Source organism: Podarcis bocagei (assembly GCF_964188305.1).
Source record: "Podarcis bocagei genome assembly, chromosome: Z".
NCBI lineage: Eukaryota > Metazoa > Chordata > Lepidosauria > Squamata > Lacertidae > Podarcis > Podarcis bocagei.
This window is the reverse complement of record NC_138140.1, coordinates 34924883-34951516: the sequence shown is the minus strand read 5'-3', so window position 1 is coordinate 34951516 and position 26634 is coordinate 34924883. Positions and strand designations below refer to the sequence as shown.

Below are 26634 nucleotides of genomic sequence, written 5' to 3'. Positions count from 1 at the left end.
CCCATCTGAAACCTTGGAGAGCAGCTGCCAGTTAGTGTAAGGTAAGGTAAAAGGTAAAGGACCCCTGGATGGTTAAGTCCAGTCAAAGGCGACTATGGGGTTGTGGCGCTCATCTTGCTTTCAGGCCGAGGGAGCTGGCGTTTGTCCACAGACAGCTTTCCAGGTCATGTGGCCAGCATGACTAAACTGCTTCTGGCGTAGAGGGACACCGTGATGGAAACCAGAGTGCACGGAAACGCTGTTTACCTACCCACTGCAGTGGTACCTATTTATCTACTTGCACTGGCATGCTTTTGAACTGCTAGGTTGGCAGGAGCTGGGACAGAACAACAGGAGCTCACCCCGTCATGGGGATTCGAACTGACAACCTTCTGATCGGCAAGACCAAGAGGCTCAGTGGTTTAGACCACAGTGCCACCCACATCCCTGACCAGTCAGTGTAGTAGACCATACTAAGCTAGATGGACCAATGGTCTGACTCAATGGAAGGCAGATATCTATGCTTTCCCCCCAGTTTTTCCAGTGCAGCCTCCTCTCTGGTTCAATGGTTCCCCTGTACAAGAGTCCCTCCATCTTTCTTACTTACCAGGGGGATTTCTCGATAGAGTCCTAGGGTGGTGTATTCAGTCCCGATCCAGATTCGAACGCCATCCTGCTGGGCATACTTTCTCACACTTGTGCTTACTTGATTATAGTCCTCCACCTGCACACACAGGGGCCCTGGGCACTGAGAGACCAGCGACTGGGATGCCTCTTTGCTCAGTCGACTCTGGTTCACAAACAGACTAAGGAGGGGTGGGGGCAAACCAAGTGAGATTGGAAGAACAAACAACTGTGTGTTACTTTGTTGATTCACTTTGGCCCCCTCTAACACTATACATTTAATGTGCTAGTAAACAGCTAAAATCGCTTTAAACCAGGGGTAGGCAACCTAAGGGCCGGGGGCCGGATGCGGCCCAATCACCTTCTCAATCCAGCCTGCGGATGTTCTGGGAATCAGCATGTTTTTACATGAATAGAATGTGTCCTTTTATTCCTTTTATTTAAAATACATCTCTGGGTTATTTGTGGGGTCTGCCCGGTGTTTTTACATGAGTAGAATGTGTCTTTTATTTAAAATGCATCTCTGGGTTATTTGTGGGGCATAGGAATTTGTTCATTCCCCCACCCCCCCAAAAAATATAGTCCGGCCCACCGCATAGTTCTGAGGGACAGTGGACCGGCCCATGGCTGAAAAAGGTTGCTGACTCCTGCTTTAAACAGCCATGGCCTCCCCTGCCCCAAAGAATCCTGGGAAAGATAGTTTGCTAAGGGCTCTGAGAGCTGTTAGGATGCCTCTATTCTTCTCACAGAGCTCCAGTTTTCAAGAGTGGTTTAAAAACAGCCCATCCCTCTTCTCAGGGAACTTATGGGAATTTTGCAAACATCGTTTGGCTGGAGAACTGCACCACAGAATTCAGATAGGTGAGAATTTCGAAGGAGGGCTGTGTTTCCTGGAACGAGATGAAGACTGAAAGTGAGAATTTGGTAGCGTTGCCTGTAAATACAAACTGCATAGAATTTTTCCCTCATCCCTAATGCTTAGTCAGGACAAAATGCTGAGTTTCTGTTTGGGGGGAGGGGAGGTAAAACAGGAAATGGAGGATAGGAAATGGAGTGTTATGGAAGAGGGCATGGCTGGCTGGCATGAACCCTGAGGAGAGCATCTCACACTGCAGCCATTTTATTCTGGATCCCACTTGTTTGAACCAGACCCTTGTCTGAGACGGTGAGTAAGTTGCTCAAGTACCTGATATCTGTCTTGGTGAGAAGTGTGTAAGCGTAGAAGACAGGTGTGTAAGGGATGTCATCTCCTCGAAGATTGAAGAGCCCTGTGGAAAGGCAGGGGTTTCTTACAAATTCCATTTTTTTCCTTCTTCTTCTTTTCACCTAGGAGGCTTTTAAGTGGTTGAAGGAAGCAGGGTAGGGTTATGGGGAGAGTGGCTTGCAGAACAGAGACAGGATTAGAGTCACGGGGGAAGCAGAGGAGAAGGCCCTGAAGTGAACGTGCGTCGTCCTGAAATCCCTGGAATCTTGCACAGCTCAGAGATTGGGGTGGCGTGCAAACTGTATATAAGGGCACATTCAGATGACCTATTATTATTATTATTATTATTATTATTATTATTATTATTATTATTAAGCGTTCATTCTGAATTGTTTGCAGGGAGATCAGACGATGGTGGATATTTATTGTGCATTCATTCTGATTTGTTTGTGGGGAGGTTAGATGACATTGCGCCAAAGCAAATGTTATCAACACATTCTCCAGTGCATTTCCCAATCACTTTCCTTATTTAAAAAAGTCTGATCTTTTGGGGAGAAAGAGTTTGACGTGCAAGATCTTCACAATCCACTGTACAATTTTAATTGGCAGGGATGTGATTGGTCCATCTAGCTCAGTGTTGTATAAAGTGAATGACAGCACCTCTCTGGGGTTTCACAAAGGGAACTTCCCAGCCCTACCTAAAGAAGCACAGGACTGAACACGCAACCTTCTGCTTCCAAAGCATCTGAAGCTTTCCTAACAATGCCACTCTCTGGAGCCAGCCCTGGTGGGAGTAGCTCAGGAACAGCAAGTGAGGACAACAAAGGGAATGTGTACTGACATAGCTGAGGAGGCTGCAGAAACAGGGAATATGGAAATATAGAAAGCAAGCTGTGCATTAACTTGATTACAACGGAGCACTCACAGGCCGTTTCCTCGAGACCAGAAAGCAGGACTGCTGTGGGCTTCCTGCCATGATTCTCCATCTGAGTCCGGATAACAGAAATCTTCTCTTGCCAACTGCTCCCTGAAAGAAGAGGAGGTGAGATGCAATGGGAGGTGGTTTGGCACCCGCCTGTCCCTTCGCTAACCTTGTGGCTCCATGAGGGCCACATGCAAGACCATGTGCAGTTAAGAACCAGTTTTGATGGTCCAGAAATGAAGGTATTAGAGGCAGCTGTAAAAACCTGGACAGCATCGGGCTATCAGTGTACAGGACACATTACGGAGTTACATAAGCAATAGGAGGAGAGATAAACCAAACAGATGAAAATAGGAAATATATACAGAAGAACTTATCTGCCTGATGCCAAGTCAAACTAGGGAATATTAGAACACTGAAGCATGCCAACTTGAATGTCTTTTCTTGCTTCCCCTGAACTTCATTTATGTTAGAGAAAAGAGGCCAGTCTTGCCAAGTAACTCTAGTGTAATGTATGAACATAGGAATAATAATAGTAATAAAAACCAGGCTCAGGGCAGCTAACAACAAATTTAAAACACTTAATTTTAAGAGCAGCATAAAATACAGTATAAAAACATGAATAACAATAAAATTCAAAAATCAAAAATCAATTTAGGGAAAATAAGCATTAGATAACCCCCAGGGCTAGCTGGCTGAATTGGTCCTACTTGGGCCAGCGAGGAGGCCAGGGGAGAATTAGCTGTGGGGTCTCAGAGTGGGTGATCTTCATAAAAGGGGAGGGGGAGAGAAGAGAAGGGAAATAAATGATCAGGCTGAATTCAAATTAAAGGCCAGACGGAATAGCTCTGTCTTACAGGCCCAACAGAAGGAGGTTAAATCCTGAAGGGCCCTAGTCTCATGGGACAGAGCATTCCACCAGGTTGGAGCCATCACTAAAAAGGCCCTGGCTCTGGTGGCGGATAGTCTGACTTCCTTAGGGCCCAGGACTTCTAAACTATGGTTATTCATGGACCTTAAGGTCCTCTGCGGGGCATACCAGGAATCCATCTTATAGTCATAGCACTGGCCAACTAGCTCAGTGCTGTATACACTGGCTAACAGCAGCTCTCCAGGGTTTCAGACAGGGGTCAGGGGATATTCCCTGCTGTACCTGGAGATTCTGGGGATTGAACCTAGGACTTTGTTCTTGACAGGAGCTCTGCCACTGAGGTGTGGCACTTCCCCAGGAAGGCCGGCACCAGTCCATGCATGGCTCATGAACATACCCACAAAGTTGTCATTGAGTTGGTAGATGGTGTTGGTGGGAGGAGGAGGTCTCTGTGCTCCCCATGCTTGGTCCACCAGGTTGTCCTCTAGGGGAATGAGGATTATATCTGAACCCTCCAGGGCCTGGTTGTAGCTCTCCCAGTTTTCTGCGGAAAGATGATGTCAAGCAGGTAGATGCGGAAAAATCACCAGTGATTGTAAATATCATTTCCAGAAGAAATTAGTTCCAGCCAAGAACGATTACAGAAAAGGAACTAATTTTGTTCCCAAAGGGAATTGATTCTGTTCCAGTTCAGTCCACAGTTAAATTCAGTTTATTCATGTCGTCCTCGGTGGTTTCCCCCCAGCCTTCAGTATCTTACAAGTCGTTCTGCTAAATTAGAATATATACTTAAAAGAACATCGAAACACACTATGTAATGTGAGTGGTTGTTCCTCCTCCCCAACAATTACAATATTTGAACTTAAATAGCAGCATTACAGTCATACCTCGTGTTACGTTTGCTTCACGTTGCGACTTTTCAGGTTATGAATGCAGCAAACTCGGAAGTGTTTACTTCTGGGTTCACCCCGCGCGCACGCGCAAAAGCGATCTGTGCGCTTCGCGCATGTGCAGAAGCGGACTATCGCACTTCGCGCACATGCAGTTGCGGCACTCTACTTGTGGACTTTTCAGGGTGCGAATGGCACCCCGAAATGGATTGCATTTGTAAGTAGAGGTACCACTGTACTTTTTAGATAGGTAAAAATGTGAAATGCAGTGACCATACTCAAACACAGAGTTAAACACAGTGTAGTCCCATGTATAAAATTATTGAATGAAAATGAAAATTGAATTTATACAACCTCCCCAAGTTCCGCTGCAGAAGGAACTGAGGGCTTATCTTACTTCTGTTTTCCCCACTGCTTTCCCCTGGGAAAACCCATGGTTTAGAGTTGCATTGCAGCAAATGGCAATCAGGTTTCCTGCAGATTGCCATTTGTTCCAATTAATTGCTAAAGAGCATGTTTTCTGGGGGAAGCAGGGCGGGGTGGGGAGCAAAGGTGAAACTGCTCAGACCCATCATGCTTTCTTTGCACTGGACAGGTGGAAGTGGGGACGAGCCATTAATTCACATTCAGTTCACCTGGAAATTATAGCAACTGCTTTCATGCGTTATTCAGATTTTTTTTTAAAAAGTTAATTAAACTGAATTAGTTCAATCCAGGGACTGAAAATGACTCCATAGCTGCCTACAGGTACAGAGCAGCTTTCCTTGGCCAGGGTCTGTGGGAGAGGGGAAGAGCAAGTCACCTGTAGTAGAGCAGTTACTCTTAGACTCTGGGTGGACTTAGGCCTCTCCATCCCTCTTAGAAGGTAAAATCGCCCACTGAGCAACTACCCAACTCCTTGTGCTTGGGAGCCCTGCAAGTGAATGCAAGCGAGGGACACTGAGCAACATAATGGGAGGGGTGTCTTTAGCACTAAGCTGAAACTGTGAAGCTCTCTTGTTATTTTTCCTATTGGATGCTGCATGTTGTTTAAGTAATCTTGTTTTATTTATTGTATTATTATGAATCTGTGGTGCAAGACAACCTGAATTCTGGATCGGGTTAGTGTTAGAATTTAATTAAAGTTGGGATGCTAGAACCAGGAAATAGGCGCACTCATGTGTGTTTAACATAGATCCATGTGTGTATTTGACCTGTGTCCTAATAATTTAATTAGCATATCATGCCGGGCAGACTTCCTGTGTTGGGTATTAGGCACTTCTTAATGCTAGGAAATCAGCATGAGTTGAAAGGTAATGGAGTCGTCTTAATTCCCTTTGAGGTGATGGCCTGAGGATAATGAACCATTAGCATCACGAAAGGGTGGGGCCTATTTCTGAGGCCGAGACAATGAAAGCTTGAGAGGAACAGAGTGATGCAAGCTGTCAGGGGAAAGTTAGAGATGAGTGATTTGCTGCTGAGCTGCAAGGCTGCAACCAGGGGGGAAATAGAAACCTTGTGGTACTCTGTATCCCTCTCTAGCTAGGCTTCAGGTTGTATATATGTGTAAATAAACCATGTATCATAAAGACACCATAGTCTCTGCTGTGCCTCATTTTTCCAAAAGGAAACACAGACCAGAAGCGGAATAAGGGCTGTGCGAGCTGGACCTGTAGTTTGTTAAGGCTGCTCTGTGAGGGGTAAGCTCCAGTTCCCAGGATTCTTTAGGGGGGAAACCATGTGCTTTAAATGCATAGTGTGGATGTGACAAACAGTGCTTCCTACCAATAGAAAAGAGGAAGGGATCCAATCCAATTCTCTCCCCAGCTGAAACTTCTTGAAGAATCCACTGCCCAATAGAGTTGATCCAGACTGCAAGAGAAAGGAGAGTGAACACTGGTGAGTGTTCCAGCAGCTGCATCGACCACCTCAGGAGAAGAAGAAGCTAGCTGCAATTTCATTGGTAATATTGCCCATTGAGTCAACTAATGCCATAGCTCAATGGCAGAGCCAGTAGCACCCAGTGTCGTTGGATGGAACTGCCTCCCTGATGCTGACATCACAGCAGCATACTTGGATGAATCTGGACAGGGCAGCGGGTCAAGTGGGTCCAGGATGTGATTAAGGCATTTTTGCAGGGTGGGTGGGAGGGAGTGGTCCTGGTGATTGTCAAAGGGGCAGTGATTTGATCACTCCTGAAAAAGCCCACACTGGACTCATTGGTTCGCAGTGACTACTGCACAGCTACAAATACTCCCTTTTCGGATTTAGGGATTGAGAGAGTAGTGGTGTAACAGCTCCAGGCGCTCTTGGGTGAAACCAATTGTTTTGATTCATTTCAATCTGGGTTCAGTCCTGGTTATGGGACTGGACTGACCTTGGTTGCCCCAACAGATGACTTTTATCAGGAGAAAGGTAGGGTGATGCTGTTATTTTTACTTGCACTCTCAGAAGCGTTTGCTGCCACTGTGCATAGTATCCTCCACAGACTAGGGTGGGGGGAAGATGGGTGCAAGACACACTGTTTTACAGTGGCTCTGATACCACCTCCAAGGTTGGTTTCAGAGAATAGCCTCAGGTGATTACCTTCTGGCTCCCTGGCAGCTGTGCTGGGGGTTCCAAATAGTACCATCTTGCCACCAATGTTATTCAATAACTATATGAAGCAATCAGGAGAGACTGTGCCAGCCCTGGACCAGTTGCTCTGTGATGGGCTTGATAAAGGTCAGCAGACTTGAGTCTGAATCCTAGCAAGATGTAGGTGTCATGTTTCAACGGTTCCTGAGTCTGTGTGCCTGTTTTTCATATATAAATTTGCCTAATTGCTTTTATTCCTGATGTGAATTTATTGTGAAATCATATTGAGATATTTTATGGGCACTGATTAATGAATTGAATTAGTTAATTAGCTATGCAGGTGCCTCATTAAAAAAAGTGGGTGAACAGAGCATAGCTGTTTCACAAGAAATTCACACGGTGGAAGCAGCCCAGGACTTGTGGTTGGAGTATCTGTTTGACCTGGTCATCCATTTCACACTGAAGTCTCCTAGGACACCTGCTTTAGTCCAGAAGGGCTTGTCCGCTGACGTGTGGCACTAGAGATGAACAAACCTGTCAGTTTCAGTTTCTCATTTTTCCAGTCTTAAGTTCACTTCTCAGCATTTCCACATCTGGGTGCAATATATTTATGAAAATTCACCAGCGTTTTAGTGCAAATATATTCATTTTCACATTTTTGTATGCACATTTTCACAAAGCAACTTCCCCTAGTACAATGCATTTTTGTATGTTATTTTCACTGATATATGCATTTCTGTGCACACTCTGCCCTAGTTTCTTCACATTATTTGGCTGTAGGACTCCACTGCAAAATTCAGAAGTGCCAATTTTGAAAGACGGCTGTGTTTCAGTCTGCATATTGTTTCAGGAAAAGCTAATTAAGAAGGTTCACATTTAATTGTGAGCTGAATTGAATTTTTCCCTATCTCTAGTTACAGATTGCAACTCATTACCAAACTTAAAACCATGGAGAGACCTGGTCTGAACAAAGACATTGGATTCTTATCTCATTATACATGACTAAGCCATTTCTCACCTTCTCACCCCTTGCCTTTTCCTGTAAGACCTATTACAGTCGTTAAGAGTCGTCAACAGGCTCATCTCAGCTATCTGCCAATCTCCCATTCCCACCACCCTTCTGAGTAATACCCCTCCCCACCTTCTCACTATATAGAAGGGTCTGGCAACTTCTGTTTCAGTGTATCTGAAGAAGTGTGCATGCACACGAAAGCTCATACCAAGAACTAACTTAGTTGGTGTTTAAGGTGCTACTGGAAGGAATTTTTTTTATTTTCCCTATCTCTATGCAGCCCTGGTGGCCAGAGGGGGAACTGCACCCCAATACATTTTTATGGTGGGCACTAACTTGATTTCTGCAGCTCCCAGTTGCAATCCATTTGGCGCTCAGCTTGGATCCAGTAGCGACTGTCAGTGAAGAGCGCAGCCTTCTGCAAAGTGACCACACCAGTCCCTACAACAAACAAGCAGAACAATTTAATGTTTGTGTATCATGATAAATTCCTAAAATCAGAGTTGCTATGACCTCAGCTTGCTTGAAAACACATTCCTTAAGTGTTCAGCCCTAGTTTGTAGCACTTGCTGGAACTGGTTACTACTTGGTGAAGGAAATACACTCTGTACATGCCTAGAAGCTTATTACTATGTCTTGGTATCCCAGAGCTAAACAAGGCCTAAATAAAAGGTAAAGGGTAAAGGACCCCTGGACGGTTAAGTCCAGTCAAAGGCAACTATAGGGTTGCAGCACTCATCTCGCTTTCAGGCCAAGGGAGCCAGCGTTTGTCCACAGACAGCTTTCTGGGTCATGTGATTAGCATGACTAAATTGCTTCTGGTGCAAGAAAACACCGTGATGGAAACCAGAGCGCATGGAAATGCAGTTTACCTTCCTGCTGCAGTGGTACACTATTCGATGCCATATGAAAACAACAAAACTTTTGCTTTTAGCAAACAGAAAGGGGTTCCCGTATGGATGGGCCCAGGGTTGACAATACGAAGCTAGGTGAATCAATTGTCTGACTTGATACAAGGCAGATTCCTCTCCTAAGTTTCCAAACTATGAGTGGTGATGATGGCTCACTCTCTATGTTCTTCCTTTTTACCTGGGAAGGGCCATAGCTGAGTGGCAGAGCATCTGCTCTGCACAGAGACGGTCCCAGGTTCAATCCCTGGCATCTCCGCATGGGACTGGGAGTGCCCCCCATCTGAAACCTTGGAGAGCAGCTGCCAGTTAGTGTAAGGTAAGGTAAAAGGTAAAGGACCCCTGGATGGTTAAGTCCAGTCAAAGGCGACTATGGGGTTGTGGCGCTCATCTTGCTTTCAGGCCGAGGGAGCTGGCGTTTGTCCACAGACAGCTTTCCAGGTCATGTGGCCAGCATGACTAAACTGCTTCTGGCGTAGAGGGACACCGTGATGGAAACCAGAGTGCACGGAAACGCTGTTTACCTACCCACTGCAGTGGTACCTATTTATCTACTTGCACTGGCATGCTTTTGAACTGCTAGGTTGGCAGGAGCTGGGACACAGCAATGGGAGCTCACCCTGTCACAGGGATTCAAACCGCCAACCTTCTGATTGGCAAGTCCAATAGGCTCAGTGGTTTAGACCACAGCACCACCCACATCCTAAATAGGTCATATCCAAACCATACATTTAAAGCACATGTCTTTTCCCAAATAATCCCGGAAACTGTAGTTTATTAAGGGTGCTGGGAACTGTAGCTCTGTGATGATAAACTACAGTTCCCAGGCTTCATTGTGGGCAGAGGGGGAGCCATGTGCTTTAAATGTCCTTTATATGAATGGTGTAGAATGGATGTGGCAATGTGTTTTCACAACTGATGTTGTGAGTGCTCTTTCATGTGAAGTGTATCATTTATAAATGATGTCAATGAAAAGACACAGAGAACATGAGCACCAAGTTTAGGCCACATTTGAATCTTTGCCAATGCAAGCTTCACACTCACATTACAGGTGTGAGAAATCAGATATGGGGAATTTCTGCCCTTTGTGTCCCCCTCCCCTTTAATTTTTTTATTTTAAATGAGCAAATACTTGAATACGACACCTCCCAACATCTTTAAAACATTAAATGCAGCTACTTTTCTTATTCAAAAATTCAGAAAATTCATTTATTCCCTGCCTTCCTTCCTTCGCATGTTCATAATGAGTCAATTGACAGTGATCATGCCAAGTGCTGATTGGAACTGGAGTTCAGCAACATCCAGAGGATCAGGGGTTCCCCACATATGGCTTAAGGGTTAGCTCTGTTAATGCTAAAGTCAACTAGCCAAGAGGGAAACAGCCAGGCAGGGGGGAATGATATTTGCTGAGGTAGCACATGCCCTGATTGGCTGTGTAGTTTCTGAGGGAATTCTTTTCTCTGTATGTTTGGTTATGTGGATGTTGTGAAGTAATAAAGACAAAATCTCTTTGTTCTTTTCTTCCCAATTTATATACTGTTTTGTTCAGCTTTTCTGAGTAACATGTTATCAGGATTTCATTTCACTCTGGACTCCTGTGTTATAGAAGCGACTTTGATAACAATAATGTGCTGTTGTTATTTCAACGCACATTCCATTAACTTGGCATTCAATTTAGGTGCTGGTTCTAACTCCCAGTGAACAGAAGTCTGTATTAGGCCTAGGCTGGGGATTGGAAACCTGGGACCTAAATATTTCTGAACTACAGAGCTCCCATCCCCCCTGATAACTGACTGTGCTGGCTGGGGCTGATGGGAGATGGAGGCCAACAACTTGCAATGGGCCACACGTCCCCCATTTATTGTCCAGGACCTGTGTATCTTAGGGTACTGGCCAAGGTAGACCAGGAAAAGTGGGGTGGTAAGTCTGAAAGAGTATTTACCTGATGATCCTGTGAAGCCTGTCATCCAGGATAGCCTCTTGTCCCGTTCACCAATGTATTCACTCTGGGAAACAGAAAAGCCCTCTGAGTTCAGGGAACTGTCTTCACAGAATCATAGATTTGTAGAGTTGGAAGGGACCCCAAGGGCTGTCTAGTCCAACCCCCTGCAATGCACTTAAGTGCAAGAAAGGTTCCCCTTTCTAATAACATACCAGTATATCATCTCCTCTTAAAAAACCCAAAAGAAAACAGAAAACTTATGCAGCTAGGAAATCAAAATTAAGTGTCCAGAAAAACAGAATTCTGCAATCTGCATACATTATACAAAGTGTGCAGATATATGCAAATTAAAAGGTAAATAGTAAAGGACCCCTGGACGGTTAAGTCCAGTCAAAGCGACTATGGGGTTGCAGTGCTCATCTCGCTTTCAGGCCAAGGGAGACGGCATTTGTCCAGACAACTTTCAGGGTCATGTGGCCAGCATGACTAAACTGCTTCTGGTGCAACAGAACATAGTGACGGAAACCAGAGTGCACAGAAATGCCGTTTTCCTTCCCGCCACAGTGGTACCTATTTATCTACTTGTACTGGTGTGCTTTCAAACTGCTAGCTTGGAGCTGGGACAGAGCAATGGGAACTCATCCCATCGTGCGGATTCAAACCGCTGACCTTCTGATCGGCAAGCCCAAGAGGCTCAGTGATTTAGACCACAGTGCCACCTGCACCTTTACCATATGCAAATAGATTGTTTTGCATAACCTATCCTGCTTCTGCTAGTCATGGGAATCTGAAGCCACATACAAGGCAAGGTCTCTTACGAGGCCTTGACACACACTTGCCATCCTATCTTTGTAGCTTCAGGTCTGGAAACGTAGTGTTTCTTTTTGGACAGAACCCAGTCCCTTCCCACTCCTGATAAAGGTGGAACAGCTGCACCCTTTGCCTTACCATGTGTGAATCCGTGGCAGGAATGATGTAGGCAGAGAAGTTGTGAGACTGCATGTGCAGCCGCAAGGCGCTCAGACGCTCACTCGTATTGGTGACTGTAGGAGGCAAGTGCTGAAAGCACAAATGGATGATCAGTACAAGGGCAGAAGAGGAAGAAATGGGGGTCAGGGCAGCCGTTCACACTCTTCCACCGGCCCCTTCTCAATGTTGCCTCGCGGTCTCAGCACAGCACTGACACTTGGACCTCAGAGGCTGCCAGACTAGATGCTTCATAGGGCTGGACTACACCTTCGTAGGGATCTGTCAGTTTTTGGTCTCTCGGTTTCTCATTTTTACACGTTTCTGCAGCAATTCGTTTATTTTTAAATCCTCGTGACAATTCGTCAGCATTGTAGTGCCAATTTCTCTGAATATACACATCTTTGTATGCAATTCTACCCAATATGCACACTTTTGTACAGTGGTACCTCAGGTTACACACGCTTCAGGTTACAGACGTTTTAGGTTACAGACTCTGCTAACCCAGAAAGAGTACCTCAGGTTAATAACTTTGCTTCAGGATGAGAACAGAAATCGTGTGGTGGCGGCGCAGTGGCAGCAGGAGGCCCCATTAGCTACAGTGGTACCTCAGGTTAAGAACAGTTTCAGGTTAAGAACAGACCTCCAGAACGAATTAAGTTCTTAACCCGAGGTACCACTGTATTCAGTTTTGAACTAAAACTCACATTTTTGTGGTGCCTTTTTTGCATGTTATTTTCATGAGTATATTTATTTTTATGCGTGTTTTAACATACATTATTATTTTTTAAAGGATGGTTGGAGAATTGCACCACAAAATTCAGATAAGTGCTAATTTCAGAGCACAGCTGTATTTTAAGGTAGGTGTATTGTTTCAGTTAAGTGTGAATTTGATAAAGTTGATTCAAATGCGAACTGAATAGAATTTCTCTGCCATCCCTAGATGCTAGACATTTTGGGAAGGGCATTCTCTCTCTCCCCACCCCCCATGCACACACACAAACACAAATAATAGATTCCTCAATTTTGAGCAATATTAAGGATCTCACCGGAGGGGTGATTGTACAGTTTCTGATGTCTTCTGATTCAGAACTTCTTCTTCTGGGGTAACCTGTGATGAGGCCTAAAAAAGAATGAAACACTCCATTCATATTCAAGTAAGAATGTATGGGTTGTGTATGGGGAGCGGGGGAGAGGATGTATGGCCCAATGCTCATTCACCCGTCCTGTTGCAGTTGTTTGCTAAAATGCTAAAGTCCTACTCAGAGACCCATTGAAATTATTGGACCTATGGCAGTCATGCCTATTATCTCAGTTGGGTCTAGTCTGAGTAGGACCATCATTGGAAGCCAGGGGTTAGATTTATAATTCACTGAGCGCTTGCATGGAATATTGATCTCACATCTCCTCTTGTATCACAGAGGTACCTAACAGAAAGAAAATATAGCCTTAAATATCTGGAGAAGGTGAGCAGGGAAGCCAGGCTCCTGCAGGTATCATGCTTCGGGGAATAGGAAAGTCTCTAAAGGTAAATATGTTGGGGTGGGGGAACCCTCCACATATGTATAGTCTTCTTGGAACATAGAAAGCTGCCTTATATAGAGTCACACCATTGTCCTATCTAGCTCAATATTGTTTACACTGACTGGCAGAAGCTCTCCAGGGTTTCAGGCAGGGGACGTTCCCTATCTGGAGATGCTAGGGGTTGAACCTGAGATCTTCCTGTTTGTGAGGCAGAGTCTCCACTTCAGCTTTCCCCTCTAGTCTTTTAAGAACCAACCAGTGCTCCTGGTTCTATATCTTTAAACTGGACTTGACGGCCCTTCAAAGAGAGGGCTGTCTTCTGGCAACCCTTCAAACAGAGGACAGTATTGCAAATTAAGACACATTACAACGGGTGGCGCTGTGGGTTAAACCACAGAGCCTAGGACTTGCTGATCAGAAGGTCGGCGGTTCGAATCCCCGTGACGGGGTGAGCTCCCGTTGCTCGGTCCCTGCTCCTGCCAACCTAGCAGTTCGAAAGCATGTCAAAGTGCAAGTAGATAAATAGGTACCGCTCTGGCGGGAAGATAAATGGCGTTTCCATGCGCTGCTCTGGTTCACCAGAAGCGGCTTAGTCATGCTGGCCAGAAGACCCGGAAGCTGTACGCTGGCTCTCTGGGCCAATAAAGCGAGATGAGCACCGCAACCCCAGAATCGGCCACGACTGGACCTAATGGTCAGGGGTCCCTTTACCTTTTACAACCTTTAGACAAGACCTCTGGTGGCTAACTCAGTGGTGGCATATTCACACATGCAAATCATCAGCTGGTCCTGCAGTGATCAACCTGCAAGTGTGAATGAGCCTACCTTTTCAAAAATTTACCAACAAGATACATAAATATTTTAATCTGGAATGTAGGGAACTGCTGTTCTGTGGAGTCAGTTCATTGGTCCATCTAGCTCTGTATTTCTTGCACTAGCTGGCAGCAGCTCTCCAGAGTTTCAGGCAGAGAGCACTCCCAGCCTTCCCAGAGAAGCTGGGAACTGAACCTGGGAGCTTCTGCATGCTATGCAAATGCTCTACTGCCACTGAGCTATGGCTCTTCTCCCTATTCGCTGAGTGTAGGAGTACCAATGATTATTAGCCTTTGCTTCTTTATTGATTTCAGGTGCATTGCACTGATCCTAGTTGCCCAGGCAAACCATACTTTTTCAAGTTTACTGCCCCTGTTGAGAAGAGGCTGTGCAGAGCTGATCCCATTGGATTAATGCTACCATTGGTTTCTAGTAGAGATGACACTTGGCCTGAGAGTGTGTGGTCCGTTCCATTAGCAAGGATGGCAAGAGAGTAATCAGCTCTAGCAATTGGCACCAGATGTGCCACGTTTTCCCTGCTGGCAGCAGGCAGAGGTTTACATCATCGGAGGAGCATGCAGTGCTATACAGTACTTTGGCTCTGTGTTGCAGCCTTAGAAATTCAGCTAGTCATGCCCACAGCTGAAAGCATATTTAGATAGAGTTAAGGGAGCACAGGGAAAATTTGGGGTGGGTGGGTCTCCTTTTATTTTTATGCTCCTGTTGGGTTTTCTTTTCAAATTAATAGTCACCTGATGACAGGAAGAAATCAAACAAGGAGAACTATAACTGTCACTTTTATCTTCAAGCCAGGAAAAGTTGCCTTTCCCTGATATGGTCTGCATGCTGAGACACTGTTAAAGGACACATAAATAAGTAGGTACAGTAAACAAAGAAAAATGGTTTGTGATCCTAGGAGTCTTTTTAGGCTCCTGGGCAGTGTTGGCTGGTGCCCATTGGGATTGGGGGGGGGGGGCAGACAGGAGAGAAGTAAGTGGAGGCAGAGCCAATGGCCGGCAGAATCATCTAATGGTAGTTTGACTACATCTTCCTCCCAGCTTCTGCTCCTTTTAAAATTGCAAAAGCCATGGGAACGGGCAGTGTGTTTTTTGCCCCCCCCCGAAAAAGAGGTGCAAGGGGGGGAAAGGCCTGGGAATGAGGTAGGGGAGATAATTTGATTTGTACTGTTGTGAGTTTGGAGAGTTAGCCTGCGTGATGTCTGCATCCAGTGCTTGCACTGACAGGTGCAATTAATGACAATTCAGTGTCTGTTCTCTGCCGCTGCCCCAAAGGGAACAGCAGCTGATAACAGGGTGGAAGCCCAATGACACAAATCATGGAACATGACAAGCACAGACTGGATGGTTCTTGGCTATGTTTGGCACAATGTAGGATTTGCTGAGCATCCCTCCGGCTTATCATTTTAAGTGCCATAAATTGACTGGAGAATGCCATTGAGCAGTTTACCAGAGTCTGAGTTGACGAGGCACCAGAGTTAGCCAGGACTTGAGGCAGGACGTTTCTGCTTTTTCTACAGGTTCCCTTTGTGAAGAGTAGAGATGGGTGAATTTCTCAGTTTTTGTCTCTCTCAGTTTCTCCCCCTCCCCCTTAAATTCAGTTCTCCATATTTCTACACCAGTTTGCTTAAAAAGAAAAGAAAAAGGAAATAAAGCCCTCATGAAAATTCATCAGAATTTTAGTACTCATTTGTCCTACTATACATTTGTTTGTGTGCACAGTTTTGCCTAATATATATATTTGGGTAAAGCACATTCTCCTAATATAATGCACATTGGTGTTTTGTTTTTGCAGTTTGGAAAATGACAGAGAAATGCATTGAAAAGTGTGGTTGAACAAATGATAAATGGGACGATATGTAAGCTCCCCGCAAGCAAATCAGAATGAATGCTTGATCCAGATCGGGGAGAAATTATATTCATTTCACATTAAAAGCTAAATTTGCAGTTTCTGAAGCAATATGAGAACTGAAACACAGACATCCTTCGAAATTCCCACTTACTAAATTTTGCAATGCAGTTCTCCAACCAGAGTGCTTAAAAAAATAAATCATGTATTAGGAGAAAGTGTGTGTAAAAACAAATACATTAGTGAAAATAAAACACAAGAATGCATAATATTAGAAGAAATTGCTTGCAAAAATATGTACATCGGTCATAGCTACATATGAAAATGTGCTTATGAGAAGAAAAGTTGCACTGAAATGCTGAATAATTTCCACGAGTACTCCCCCCCCCCAAGTAGCAAACTTCTGCAGAAATGTGAGCTAAATTTAAGAATGACAAAATGTGAACTGAAATTATAAGATCCTCCCATCCCTAATGCTCAATGAATACTATAATCTAACCTCTGTGAAAGCTTTGTGAAAGCAAATCGGGATGAATGCTCAATAAACCAAGGCTTTCCTCATGGCTAGCAGGTGCTGAAGCGTTTGAATCTGCAGGCCCTGAACAATCTGAGGGAAGTGGAATGGTAAGCTGGATGCTCATGAGAAAAGCAACCAAACATTTGTCAACCTTGTGTGCCAAATCAGCCCAGAAGATCCCTTCAGTTCTGCCATACTCACCATGAACATGTGGTCATATGGACTGGCCTGGCCTTTGGGGATGGTTCTGCTGGCAAGCCCTCCCTCCCTCTTTCCATGGTCCCTGTTTCACCAACGTACATACCATGAAGAAGAAAAATCCAGACTGCTATGATGCGGGTAAAGCAGGCCATGTCCTTTTCAGACTGGAGACTCTTCAGCAAGGTAAGGTTTTTGAAGAAAGATTAAAACACCGGCCAGCGCTAGAAGACCTGTGTCTGCCAATACAGATGTGTGCGTCTTGTGGCAGAGTGGCCCAAGAGAGCCCAGATAACTTTCCAGATTGCATCAGTCTCTGCGCTCCAGAGATCAGGTTCTGTTCACCAGATAAAACAAACAGATAATGAGGCACATGATGGGGGTGCAAAGTCCAAATTCCAGGCAGCAGAGGAGTCTTGTTATTTCTTGGAACACTTTCTCGTGATTTTTTTGCAGTTAAGCAAGACAGATATTATTCGCCGAACGCTTCAAAGGTCTGAGGGCAAAACCGCACATTATCCTCACAAAGTCCTTTCCCAGTCTTGTGTCTTTTGCTGTTATAATGCGATTCAAGGTGGGGAGAGGTAATTGTAGGTGAAATTGGCAGGTCGGTGGGTGGGTGGGGTGATTAATACCTCTCTTTCCCACAAATTCTTCCCAGCACATACACCCGCCCACCCTACCTCGTTTGTGTGGAATCATTATCTTATTATTCGTGGCATTGTTTATATCTCTGCAATAACCATTTCTCTTCTCAGAATCATTTTCTTTCTTAAGTTGTGGACCAGATATCATTGCTCTTTTCTGTACCTCTCAAACCTTTGTCTTGTTATATGTAATAAGCTAAAATAATTTAACTTGACGGGATGTCACTACCCTGTGTGTGGTTGTGGTGGTTGGTTGTTTTTTAGTGTGCAGGTGGATACAAAATGTGGAGCTGTAAAAAAAAAGTTGTTTGGTTGGAAAGCTGATAACGATAATGTCAAGTTTGAAAAAATCAGGGGATCAGGCACGTGAGGTTCTGTGCTTATTAAGCACCTATGTGACAGGCAATGTCAGAGATAGCAGTTACAGAAATGCTGTTTATTGCCTGTACATAAGGGTACAATGTGCTCAGTTTCCATACTTAGGCAAAACTGCCCAAATTATATTAAAACACCTTCTTTTGGGTCAGAAGCTCCTCTTCTCCTTCACCTTCCTCTTTGGGCAAGTAATGCTTTTGTTACTTGCAAATACTCTTAAAGTACTCCTGTTCCCCCACCCCCCGTTAAGCTACTTAACTAAGGCAGAGTCATAAATGAATCTACTATTACAGTAGATAAGAACTACTGACTTCTATGGAGAAACCATCACGGAAACGGTATAAGCAAGGAACAAATATCGCTTTGTGTTAGTTCAGGTTTCCTTTCCTTTTTAGTGTAGGGAATGTGTGAAACTGCAAAATCTGCTCAAGATAAACAGAGTTTGGGAAATTTCAGCCTGAGCTACGCCTCCAGGTATGGTTCAGCAACATTTGGGATCTTGCTGTCACTTAAGAGCATAGCAAAAGTTGTTACAAAGAGAGATACCTTTGTTGAAACCTGATCTTCTTTCTTTTCATATGTAAGGGAAGAAGATAACAATTCACTCCCACCAACTACTCAAATTTGGCTGCGGAGAGGCTATATTAACCATTAACGTCTTAAGAATATGCTTGAAATGACACTACAAACTCAATGATTTTTATTTTATTTTTATTTTGGTGGAGATTGTATTATATTACTAGACTTGTACCCAGTTATTTTTTGGAAAACAAAACAAAAATATTGCGAAAGAAAAAGAAAGAAAAACACCCCCTCCCTCAAGGCAGTTCTTTTCCCCTCAACGGAATTTTTATTTACAGTATGAGCTTAGGAGCATCGGAAGAGAGAACTGAACTTTGCAGGGAAGAAGCGGCACCGTCTGGGTGGGACTTTGGGGTAAAAGTCCAGGGTCCCACTTAGTAGAATGAATAAAAGCCGCCGCCCCCCCCCCCCCACGTTGCAGCTCAGCTGTTTATTCTGAAGTACGTTGAGTTAATGCACTCTCGCTCCAAACGCCCATAACCCCAATAACTCCAGAATCTAAAATTACCTAACCGCTGAAGGCAGGAGAAGGGTTAAGATATTGGGGAAGTCCGTGTTTATCTCAAACTGCAAGTCCTGCCCCAAACCAGAGTACGCAGACTGGTGAAGGTTTTGTCCTATCAGAGTCAATGTACTCTAGCTGAACTGCTCTGTGGTTTCATCTAACACAGATTGCTTAAAACCAAAGTGCAGCAACTTGAAAGGAGCTGAAGATAATAAACAGAGGAAATCGTCCTTTGATGCTGCTGACGTTTAATAGAGAGGAAGTTGATGGTGGTCGGCTTTGCATTTCTCTTGAAAACAGTCAGCCTGAAACCTGGTGGTAAAGGAAGAAATAAATTACAAGGTAGTTTTTTGGTTTTGTTTTTGTTTTGTTTTAAGCACGAAATCGTTATTGAATAAATCACTAGGAAATGTCATTCCAGACAGTTCTGTAATGCAGAATAGATTGTTCATGAGCTCAAGAGCAGAAAGTTTGGTAGACATTCATTTAACTAAGGGTACAATGATGTGAAGGGATGCAGGTGGCGCTGTGGTCTCAACCACAGAGCCTAGGGCTTGCCGATCAGAAGGTCGTCAGTTCAAATAAATCCCTGTGACGGGGTGAGCTCCTGTTGCTCAATCCCAGCTCCTGCCCATCGAGCAGTTTGAAAGCACGTCAAAATGCAAGTAGATAAATAGGTACTGCTCTGGTGGGAAGGTAAATGGTGTTTCCGTGCTGTTGTAAATAAAAATATGCCCTTTTCCCTTATGGGGTATCCAAGAGCCCATATAGAGTCCTTACATAGGTTCCCTATTGGTAGGAGAAAATAACAGAGGCCAACCAGAGAATATTGAGAAGCAAAGCAGCTAGTAAGCTTGATCTTTATTGATCTGTTGCAACAGGGTACCCCCCTCACACGCAGGAGAGGAAGAGGACCCAGAACAATGGCCTGCAAGGCCTTATAAAGACTTTTGAAATTCCCCTTCTCTAGATCAGGACCACCCCCAGAAACATTATGCATACATCACAGAAGGGGTGTAACCTAAGACCACCCCTCAGATACATCCCACCTACATCACAGAAATTTAAATGTTGTTTTTCTCTTCTCCTTGTTTATCTCCTGTCTAGCAGGTTACTTGATTGGATTTTCTGGGGAGCCTGGCCATTCTTTTGTAATGCTAAAATACTTATTTCCTGGGCCAGGTCACAGGCTCACACCTTATTCAAACACAGATTAAAGGAAGAGACAATGGGGAGGCTTTTCCATTTTTAACCTTGCAGAGAAAGGATTTGGTCAGTTTAGGAATCAAAATGGTTCCAGGTCTGCCTTCCTGTACTGATCCATGTATGTGGAGTTATGAACATTACTATATATCTAAAACCATAAAATTCCTATCACAGTGCGCTGCTCTGGTTCACCAGAAGCGGCTTAGTCATGCTGGCCACATGATCCGGAAGCTGTCTGCAGACAAACGTCAGCTCCCTCGGCCTATAGAGCAAGATGAGCGCCGCAATCCCAGAGTCATCCGCAACTGGACCTAACAGTCAGGGGTACCTTTACCTTTACTTTTACAATGATGTGAATAAATTGTGTCCAAATGTACGATTTGTAAACCACTTTGAGGCTTTATTACAATAAGAGGTATATGAATCACGTGAAATAAATAGATTTTCCACTCAAGGAAAAATGTCGAGTGTACACCAGACTTCTTTTATGTTGCATGCTGTGGTTGTGATGATTATTGTCATCATCATTGATTTGTTAAATATTTAATTATTAGGGATTTATTTCAGAAATTTCTTCCCTGCCCTTAACTATAAGGTCCCAGGGTAGGTTAGAAGCACATAATATTAAAATCCAAAAGAAGCAGCAGAAGAAATTTAAAGCAAACCAAAGAATGGTCTCATCCACACCAGACTTTTAAAGCACTGTTATACCACATTATCAGTTGTGGCTTCCCCCAAAGCATCCTGGGAACTGTAGTTTGCTAAGGGTGCTGAGAGTCGGTAGGAGACACCTATTCCCTTCACAGAGCTGGGAAGAGGGATCAGTTGTTAAACTGCTTTGGGAATGTGTTCTCCACACCTGCTGTAGACTACCAAGGTAATCCTAGGAGTTCGTTTATGCTCTTGGATGGGGTTTGGGGCTGTACCTCCCCAACTTGTGAGGGCTGGGTGTTTTAAAGGCGATTCTGCAGCCCAGAGAGCTGGGCCTTAATTCACCCAAATAAAACATTTCAGGAAAGAACCCCAAAAAACTAGCTAACTCCAAGCACTGGCAACAATGCAAGGGTTGCTACTTACATCTTTGTGGGTAAAGAAATGGAAGAGCTGTGTTCAGGCATCCCTGGGGATGCTGTCACCATGGGAACAGCATCAACAGCCTGGCATTGGCTCTTACAACTGGTACATTTTGCTCCGTTGCCGCCCGCTTCTTTCACTGCTTGTACAGTAGCTGAGAGGGCCAGAGAAACACCTCTGCTTCCCTCCCAGCCGTTTCCAGATTGACTTTCAACAGTAGAGGATTTCACTTGCCATCCATGCCCTTGCTCTGACTCTGCTGTTCAAGAAGGCAGCTGGCAGAGAGTGCCACAATCCGCCTGGGTTATGTAAGTCTAATAAATGCTCTTCAAATTACAGCGGAGACGGCTGTGCCTGCAAGGCATGACTATGAACAGGAGTCTCTCTAGGAAGCAGGAGAGTCAGCTGCTTTCCTTTCCATGGGCTATGCCAAGGCACTTGCCCTCAACGGGCAGCTGGTGCATCATTTATTTCCTTCTGGGCATGGCAATCCTCACCCGGGGGTGCTGGCAAAAGGCACACCATCACACCTCCTCCCTCCCTCCCCCCTCCCTCCCCCTCCCTCTATGATCATTGCGGGAAGCCTCTCATGATTCTGCTAACGTGCAGAAATGCACGCACAGATTCCTGGAAAAGCTTCCATTAGCCACTCCCTGATTTTAGCGAGAGTTTTGCTGCCTAAGATAATCTTCCGTCTGCTTCTCCCTTGACTGCTAGTGCTGTGCGAAAGGAGGGCACAATCAAAACCTGCAGGCTGTTCCAGGGGTGTTGTTAGCTCTATGCCAACAACTGCTGCCAACTGCAAGGAGGGTATTTCAATGCCTTTCAGTTTCAACTCCTGAAACTGTCTAAAGAGACACTGTTTTTCTCTGGTGAACTGTGAGCAGCATCTGTCAGAAGTAACAATCCTGCTGTTGAATCTATCCACAAACACTTGTCCAGAGATGTAATGACAGACCACAGACATTTTGGATTCACATTTCCTTGCTTTCCCTGAGCTTCTGAATATTGTTGCACGCCACCAATCTCTGAGCGGTACGGGATTCTGGGCGTACCCAAGGTTTGTGTTTCTTTTTGGAATGAAGCACAGTGGAAACTGTGGTGTCTTTATGATATGTGAGGCTTTATTAGGCTGTGATGGAGGGGTGCAGAGCATCAGCACCCCCAAAGGGTCTTGTTTCTCCCAAGAAACAAGCAGAAATAAAACATAGATATCAAATGCTGATTTGACTCTCTCTCCAGCTTGCTGCTTTTCTTCTAGATCACATCACTGCCTACTTTAAACTCCAGCTTTGCTATTCTAACCATCTCTGAGTTGAGTGAGGAGTATCTCTGAGTTGCCTTCTCATTTTCCCTTTGCTCTCTTAATGGCCCATAACCCAGGAGATCACCTCAATACAGGAAGGTAGCCTGGAGAGTATTTTAATACTTGCTGAATCCAGGGGTTAGAAGGCAATTGCATGCAGCCTGCTTCCTCCGTTCTTCTAATGTGCTGCAGCTGCTGCCACCCCGTCACAAAGTCCTGTCCTAGGGAACCACCTAGCACTGTCTTGTGGAATAGTGAGGGCTCTGCTGGGGCTTCTAATGAACTGTTGCTATTGTTGCTGTCCTTGGCTAGGACTCTCTCCCGCCTACCTTCTTGAGCCTTCTTGTATCATCAAGAACGTTCACCCAGTCAAAGGCAAATTCCAAGGGAAATCAATCCCTTACACTGCAGCTTTCCCAGGAAGCCTCTTCCTTGGCTGCCAACACAGAGAAGCCGGCCAGCTCAACACTTTTAACTCCTTCCCATTGCTTGCTCAGCTGGTGCATCACAGTCTCCTGAAAGCATTTGTAAATCTTAACATGCAAAGTGCTTAGGAAATCAGGTACAGCAGAAAGTGAGCAGAACAGGCTTGGGGTAGCCAATGCCTTGTTTCTGAAGAAAGTTCCTTGCCACACTTGGACTTGGAGGATTGTACTGGAAACTGCAGCTCACCTGAGCAGGTGAAGCTCCCAGCACTAGCATGGCTGTCTGCTAATGGCTGCGCACCAAGCAACAGTTAACGACAGGGTGGAAGCAGCCTGTTGAAAGTTGGGAACTCTAGTTGCTTCAAGATCCAAGGCCTCTGATACACATGCAAAATTTGTTTTGCTTGCTCTGGGCCCATCCACTCTTGTGCTTGTCCTGTGCTTTCTAGACACTGGTCTCAGTGGCTTTGCCTTTGCCACACCACTTTCCCTCCCGAAACTAAAAACGTCTGCTAAATTGTAGCAAACGTCAATCTGGAGAGAAGCTCATTAATGTTTGCTCTGATTCAGTGGTAATCTGCGAATTTTGCTAGGGGAAAGTGGGGATGGGGAAGACATTCATTTAAGCTCTCTTTTAATTCCAAAATTACCAAATTTGCGTTTTGTGAAACAATATGCAAAGCAAAGAACAGCCATCCTTTGACATTTACATTGCTTGAATTTGCAATGCAATTTCTCCTGCCCAGTAATGTGTACAAAAATGAACATATTTGTGCATAATATTGCGTATATTTATGAAAATAACATAGAAATGCATGATATTAGGGGAAATTGCTTTGCAAAGATATTAGGCCTGCATAGAAAACTGCATAGGAAAACAGGTTTATTAGATGAAATTTGCACTAAAATGCTGATGAATCTTCTTTAGGTTATTGTTGTTTATAACCACAGATTGCAGAAATATGGAAAACTAAATGTCTTTTGAAAAACAGGAAATCAAGAGAATTGGAATTGGCAGATCCACCCATCCCTACCCCATACTGATAAAAGTTGTGTCGACAGATGATGCATCTGTTGATGTGGCAGAATCTTGTTGCCAGTGGGGCCTGCTTTACAGAGGTCCATAGCAAGGCTCTCTCGTTCAGGAAGGCTGACGGCATGTGGAGCTACAGAGCTGCTCCTCAAGGTCTCCAAAGGGCATTCTCCAGCTCTTCCCTTGGGGCTGACATTGGGCCACCTGCTTTAAAGCTGAGGAGCTGGACTTGACAGAGAGAGACAAGTCCAGCTGCAGTTTCTACAGCTTGACGTCCTTCTACAGGAATGGCCATTGGCATCCCGCACATGGCTGCAGCAGCAAAACCGGACCTTTGGATCATTTCCCTCATATTGGAAATATGCAGCCCTAATTGCTCTTTGCTGAGCAAAAAGAGCGAGCCCTGCCCATGGCCAGGGATGGAAAACTAGTGACTGTAACTGTTATTGTGTCTCAAGCTGTTTATTGTTTTGTTTTCCTAGAATCCAAAAAAAAAAAAAAAGATGTGGGAGGGGAAGGACTTATCCTTAGCCAAACATCTGTACATTCTCAAAATCCAGCCATTTGTTCAGCAATCTGTTGAAACCAAAAGACGTCTGATGACCAAAAGTTAATGGACTTGCAGAGATTGCTTGAAATGTGGTGGTGCTTTTATGTTGCTGTTTTGAGATGGGCCAGGAGTAAGGGTAACTGGGGGGGGGGCAGTGATGGCCTGAGGGGGGGGGGCAGTGTCAGGCAGTGCTTGAATCCAGTCCCCACCAATTCCACCTAAAATAGTATAGGAATAGGGATGGAATAGGGAAAGACAGTAAGGTTTAGTCAAGAGTGGGGTGGGGGCAAGACAGAAGAATGCCTATCTTAACATTATGATGGAACACAGAAAGCTATGGGGAGGCCAAAGTCTCAAACTGCTAAGTACTTAAGTGTGGAAGCTGCCTGACAAAGCATTCTATGTAAATTGGAGTCTTATTCTTTTTACACTAATGGTAGAGAAAATTTGTCAACTTTTCTCATTCCATATCTCAGCAAATGTCCAAACACCTCGCTGGAGGGTCTCCTGTGAGTCTTCTGCACTGATGTTATCATCTGCTTTGCATGCAGAAGGTCCCGGGTTCAAACCACCCCCTCACCAGGTGGGCTTTCAGGCAGTGTGGACAATTGTGAGCTAGATGATCTATTGGTCTGCCTAGGCAGTTTCCCTTGACCCTATTTTGTCTAGGAATAGTGGCACAGGATCCAAAGACCAAAGGATATGGTTGTATCCATCAGTGCAGCAAAGCACGATGACAAAACAGAGTCCTGCAATAAAGGGAACAAATCATTTAAAATAACAAAATGTCCCGTATAATAATAAATGACTACCTGGAAGCATCTTGGACGTACCACTAGGTGGCAGTCCAGTCGCATTGTATATTGGCCAGGTGCTGGCGCTCTCAGGAAGGTGCTGAGGCCCTTTTGTGAAAAGCAAAAGGGAGGTTTGCAGGATGGCAGTGAAACATGTTCTGCTGTGAGGCAGCGGAGAGCGCAGGCGTTCTCTGGTTGAATGAATACTTTTGCATGGAAGAAGGCTGTTCAAGGAAGTAACGGTTATGAAGTGGTCCTGCTTTGAGTTAAATCTCTGGTGGATCTAGCCTGGTGCTTCCTACTGCGTCTGGTGGTGTCTAGTTAGCAACTTCAAATGGGGTTTCCCCTCAGCCCTGGTAGCTGTGAGTCTGGTGATGGCAAGGACTGAACCAGGGACTGCTGTCATCCAAGGAATATGCTCTCTACTCTTGAGAATGGCCCCCTTCTGATTCCCGTTGCCATCCTAGGGATATCTGTCTATTTCTCTATCTTCTAGTTTTCATCTACCTGCCTCACAGATGGGGAAACCTTTTCAGCCTAAGGGCCACATTCCCTTAAGTGTAAGCTTCTGGGGACCACATTCCAGTGGTGGGGAGAGTCAAATGCAAAATGGGTGGGGCAACGGGCGGGTGTACATTTCCACTGTACAAAATTTAGGGGGTTCTGCACAAGCACACAAAGACGCACATCTCTTTCCCATATTGGGGATGAAAGAGGATTTAACTGAGATAGGTCTCTTTAAAACTCAGGCCTGGTCCTTACTATATTTCCAACAGCAGGGCTAGAACATACTGTTATGTTAGGGTTCCTTTGCGTTTAATTGATGTCAAGACTCTGCTTTCATAGCTGGGGCTGAACCCTGGAACTACGGTTGCCAGACCTCCATTTCTGACCTAAAGCCTCCAGGTCTACCTGGTCCCTTCCAGGTGATGGAATTGGATCTGCAGGTGAGTGAAAATTGTTGTTGTTGTTTAGTCGTTTAGTCATGTCCGACTCTTTGTGACCCCATGGACCAGAGCACGCTAGGCACTCCTGTCTTCCACCACCTCCCGCAGTTTGGTCAGGCTCATGTTTGTAGCTTCGAGAAAACCGTCCAACCATCTCGTCCTCTGTCGTCCCCTTCTCCTTGTGCCCTCCATCTTTCCCAACATCAGGGTCTTTTCCAGGGAGTCTTCTCTCCTCATGAGGTGGCCAAAGTATTGGAGTCTCAGCTTCAGGATCTGTCCTTCCAGTGAGCACTCAGGGCTGATTTCCTTAAGAATGGATAGGTTTGATCTTCTTGCAGTCCATGGGACTCTCAAGAGTCTCCTCCAGCATGAGTGAAAATACCTTTATTTAAATGGAA

The 26634-nt window shown here is 44.9% G+C and overlaps 1 protein-coding gene and 1 long non-coding RNA gene across 5 annotated transcripts in view; one reads left to right on the top strand and one right to left on the bottom strand.

Annotated features, from left to right (window-relative positions):
• The window catches only part of XPNPEP2 (X-prolyl aminopeptidase 2), a 36136-nt gene extending 19033 nt beyond the window's left edge, over positions 1 to 17103 (bottom strand). The window contains exons 1-10 of the mRNA XM_081179435.1: positions 16899 to 17103; positions 12924 to 12997; positions 11857 to 11967; positions 10909 to 10972; positions 8395 to 8499; positions 6255 to 6341; positions 3998 to 4144; positions 2733 to 2834; positions 1790 to 1871; positions 587 to 785 (exon numbers count right to left, since the gene is read on the bottom strand). Coding sequence (XP_081035561.1) covers positions 587 to 785; positions 1790 to 1871; positions 2733 to 2834; positions 3998 to 4144; positions 6255 to 6341; positions 8395 to 8499; positions 10909 to 10972; positions 11857 to 11967; positions 12924 to 12997; positions 16899 to 16947 — 1020 coding nt within the window. The 5' untranslated portion in view covers positions 16948 to 17103. The remainder of the gene's footprint in view (positions 1 to 586; positions 786 to 1789; positions 1872 to 2732; positions 2835 to 3997; positions 4145 to 6254; positions 6342 to 8394; positions 8500 to 10908; positions 10973 to 11856; positions 11968 to 12923; positions 12998 to 16898) is intronic.
• LOC308578889 overlaps positions 1117 to 26634 on the top strand; it is a 39026-nt gene continuing 13508 nt past the window's right edge. Inside the window, exons 1-3 of one of the 4 annotated variants that reach the window (XR_014004177.1) lie at positions 1117 to 1768; positions 12668 to 12734; positions 19068 to 19243. This is a non-coding gene — a long non-coding RNA (uncharacterized lncRNA). Of the gene's footprint in view, positions 1769 to 12667; positions 12735 to 14525; positions 15177 to 19067; positions 19244 to 26634 lie in introns of those variants that run through there. The other 3 variants (XR_014004179.1, XR_014004176.1, XR_014004178.1) reach the window with 3 other exon arrangements.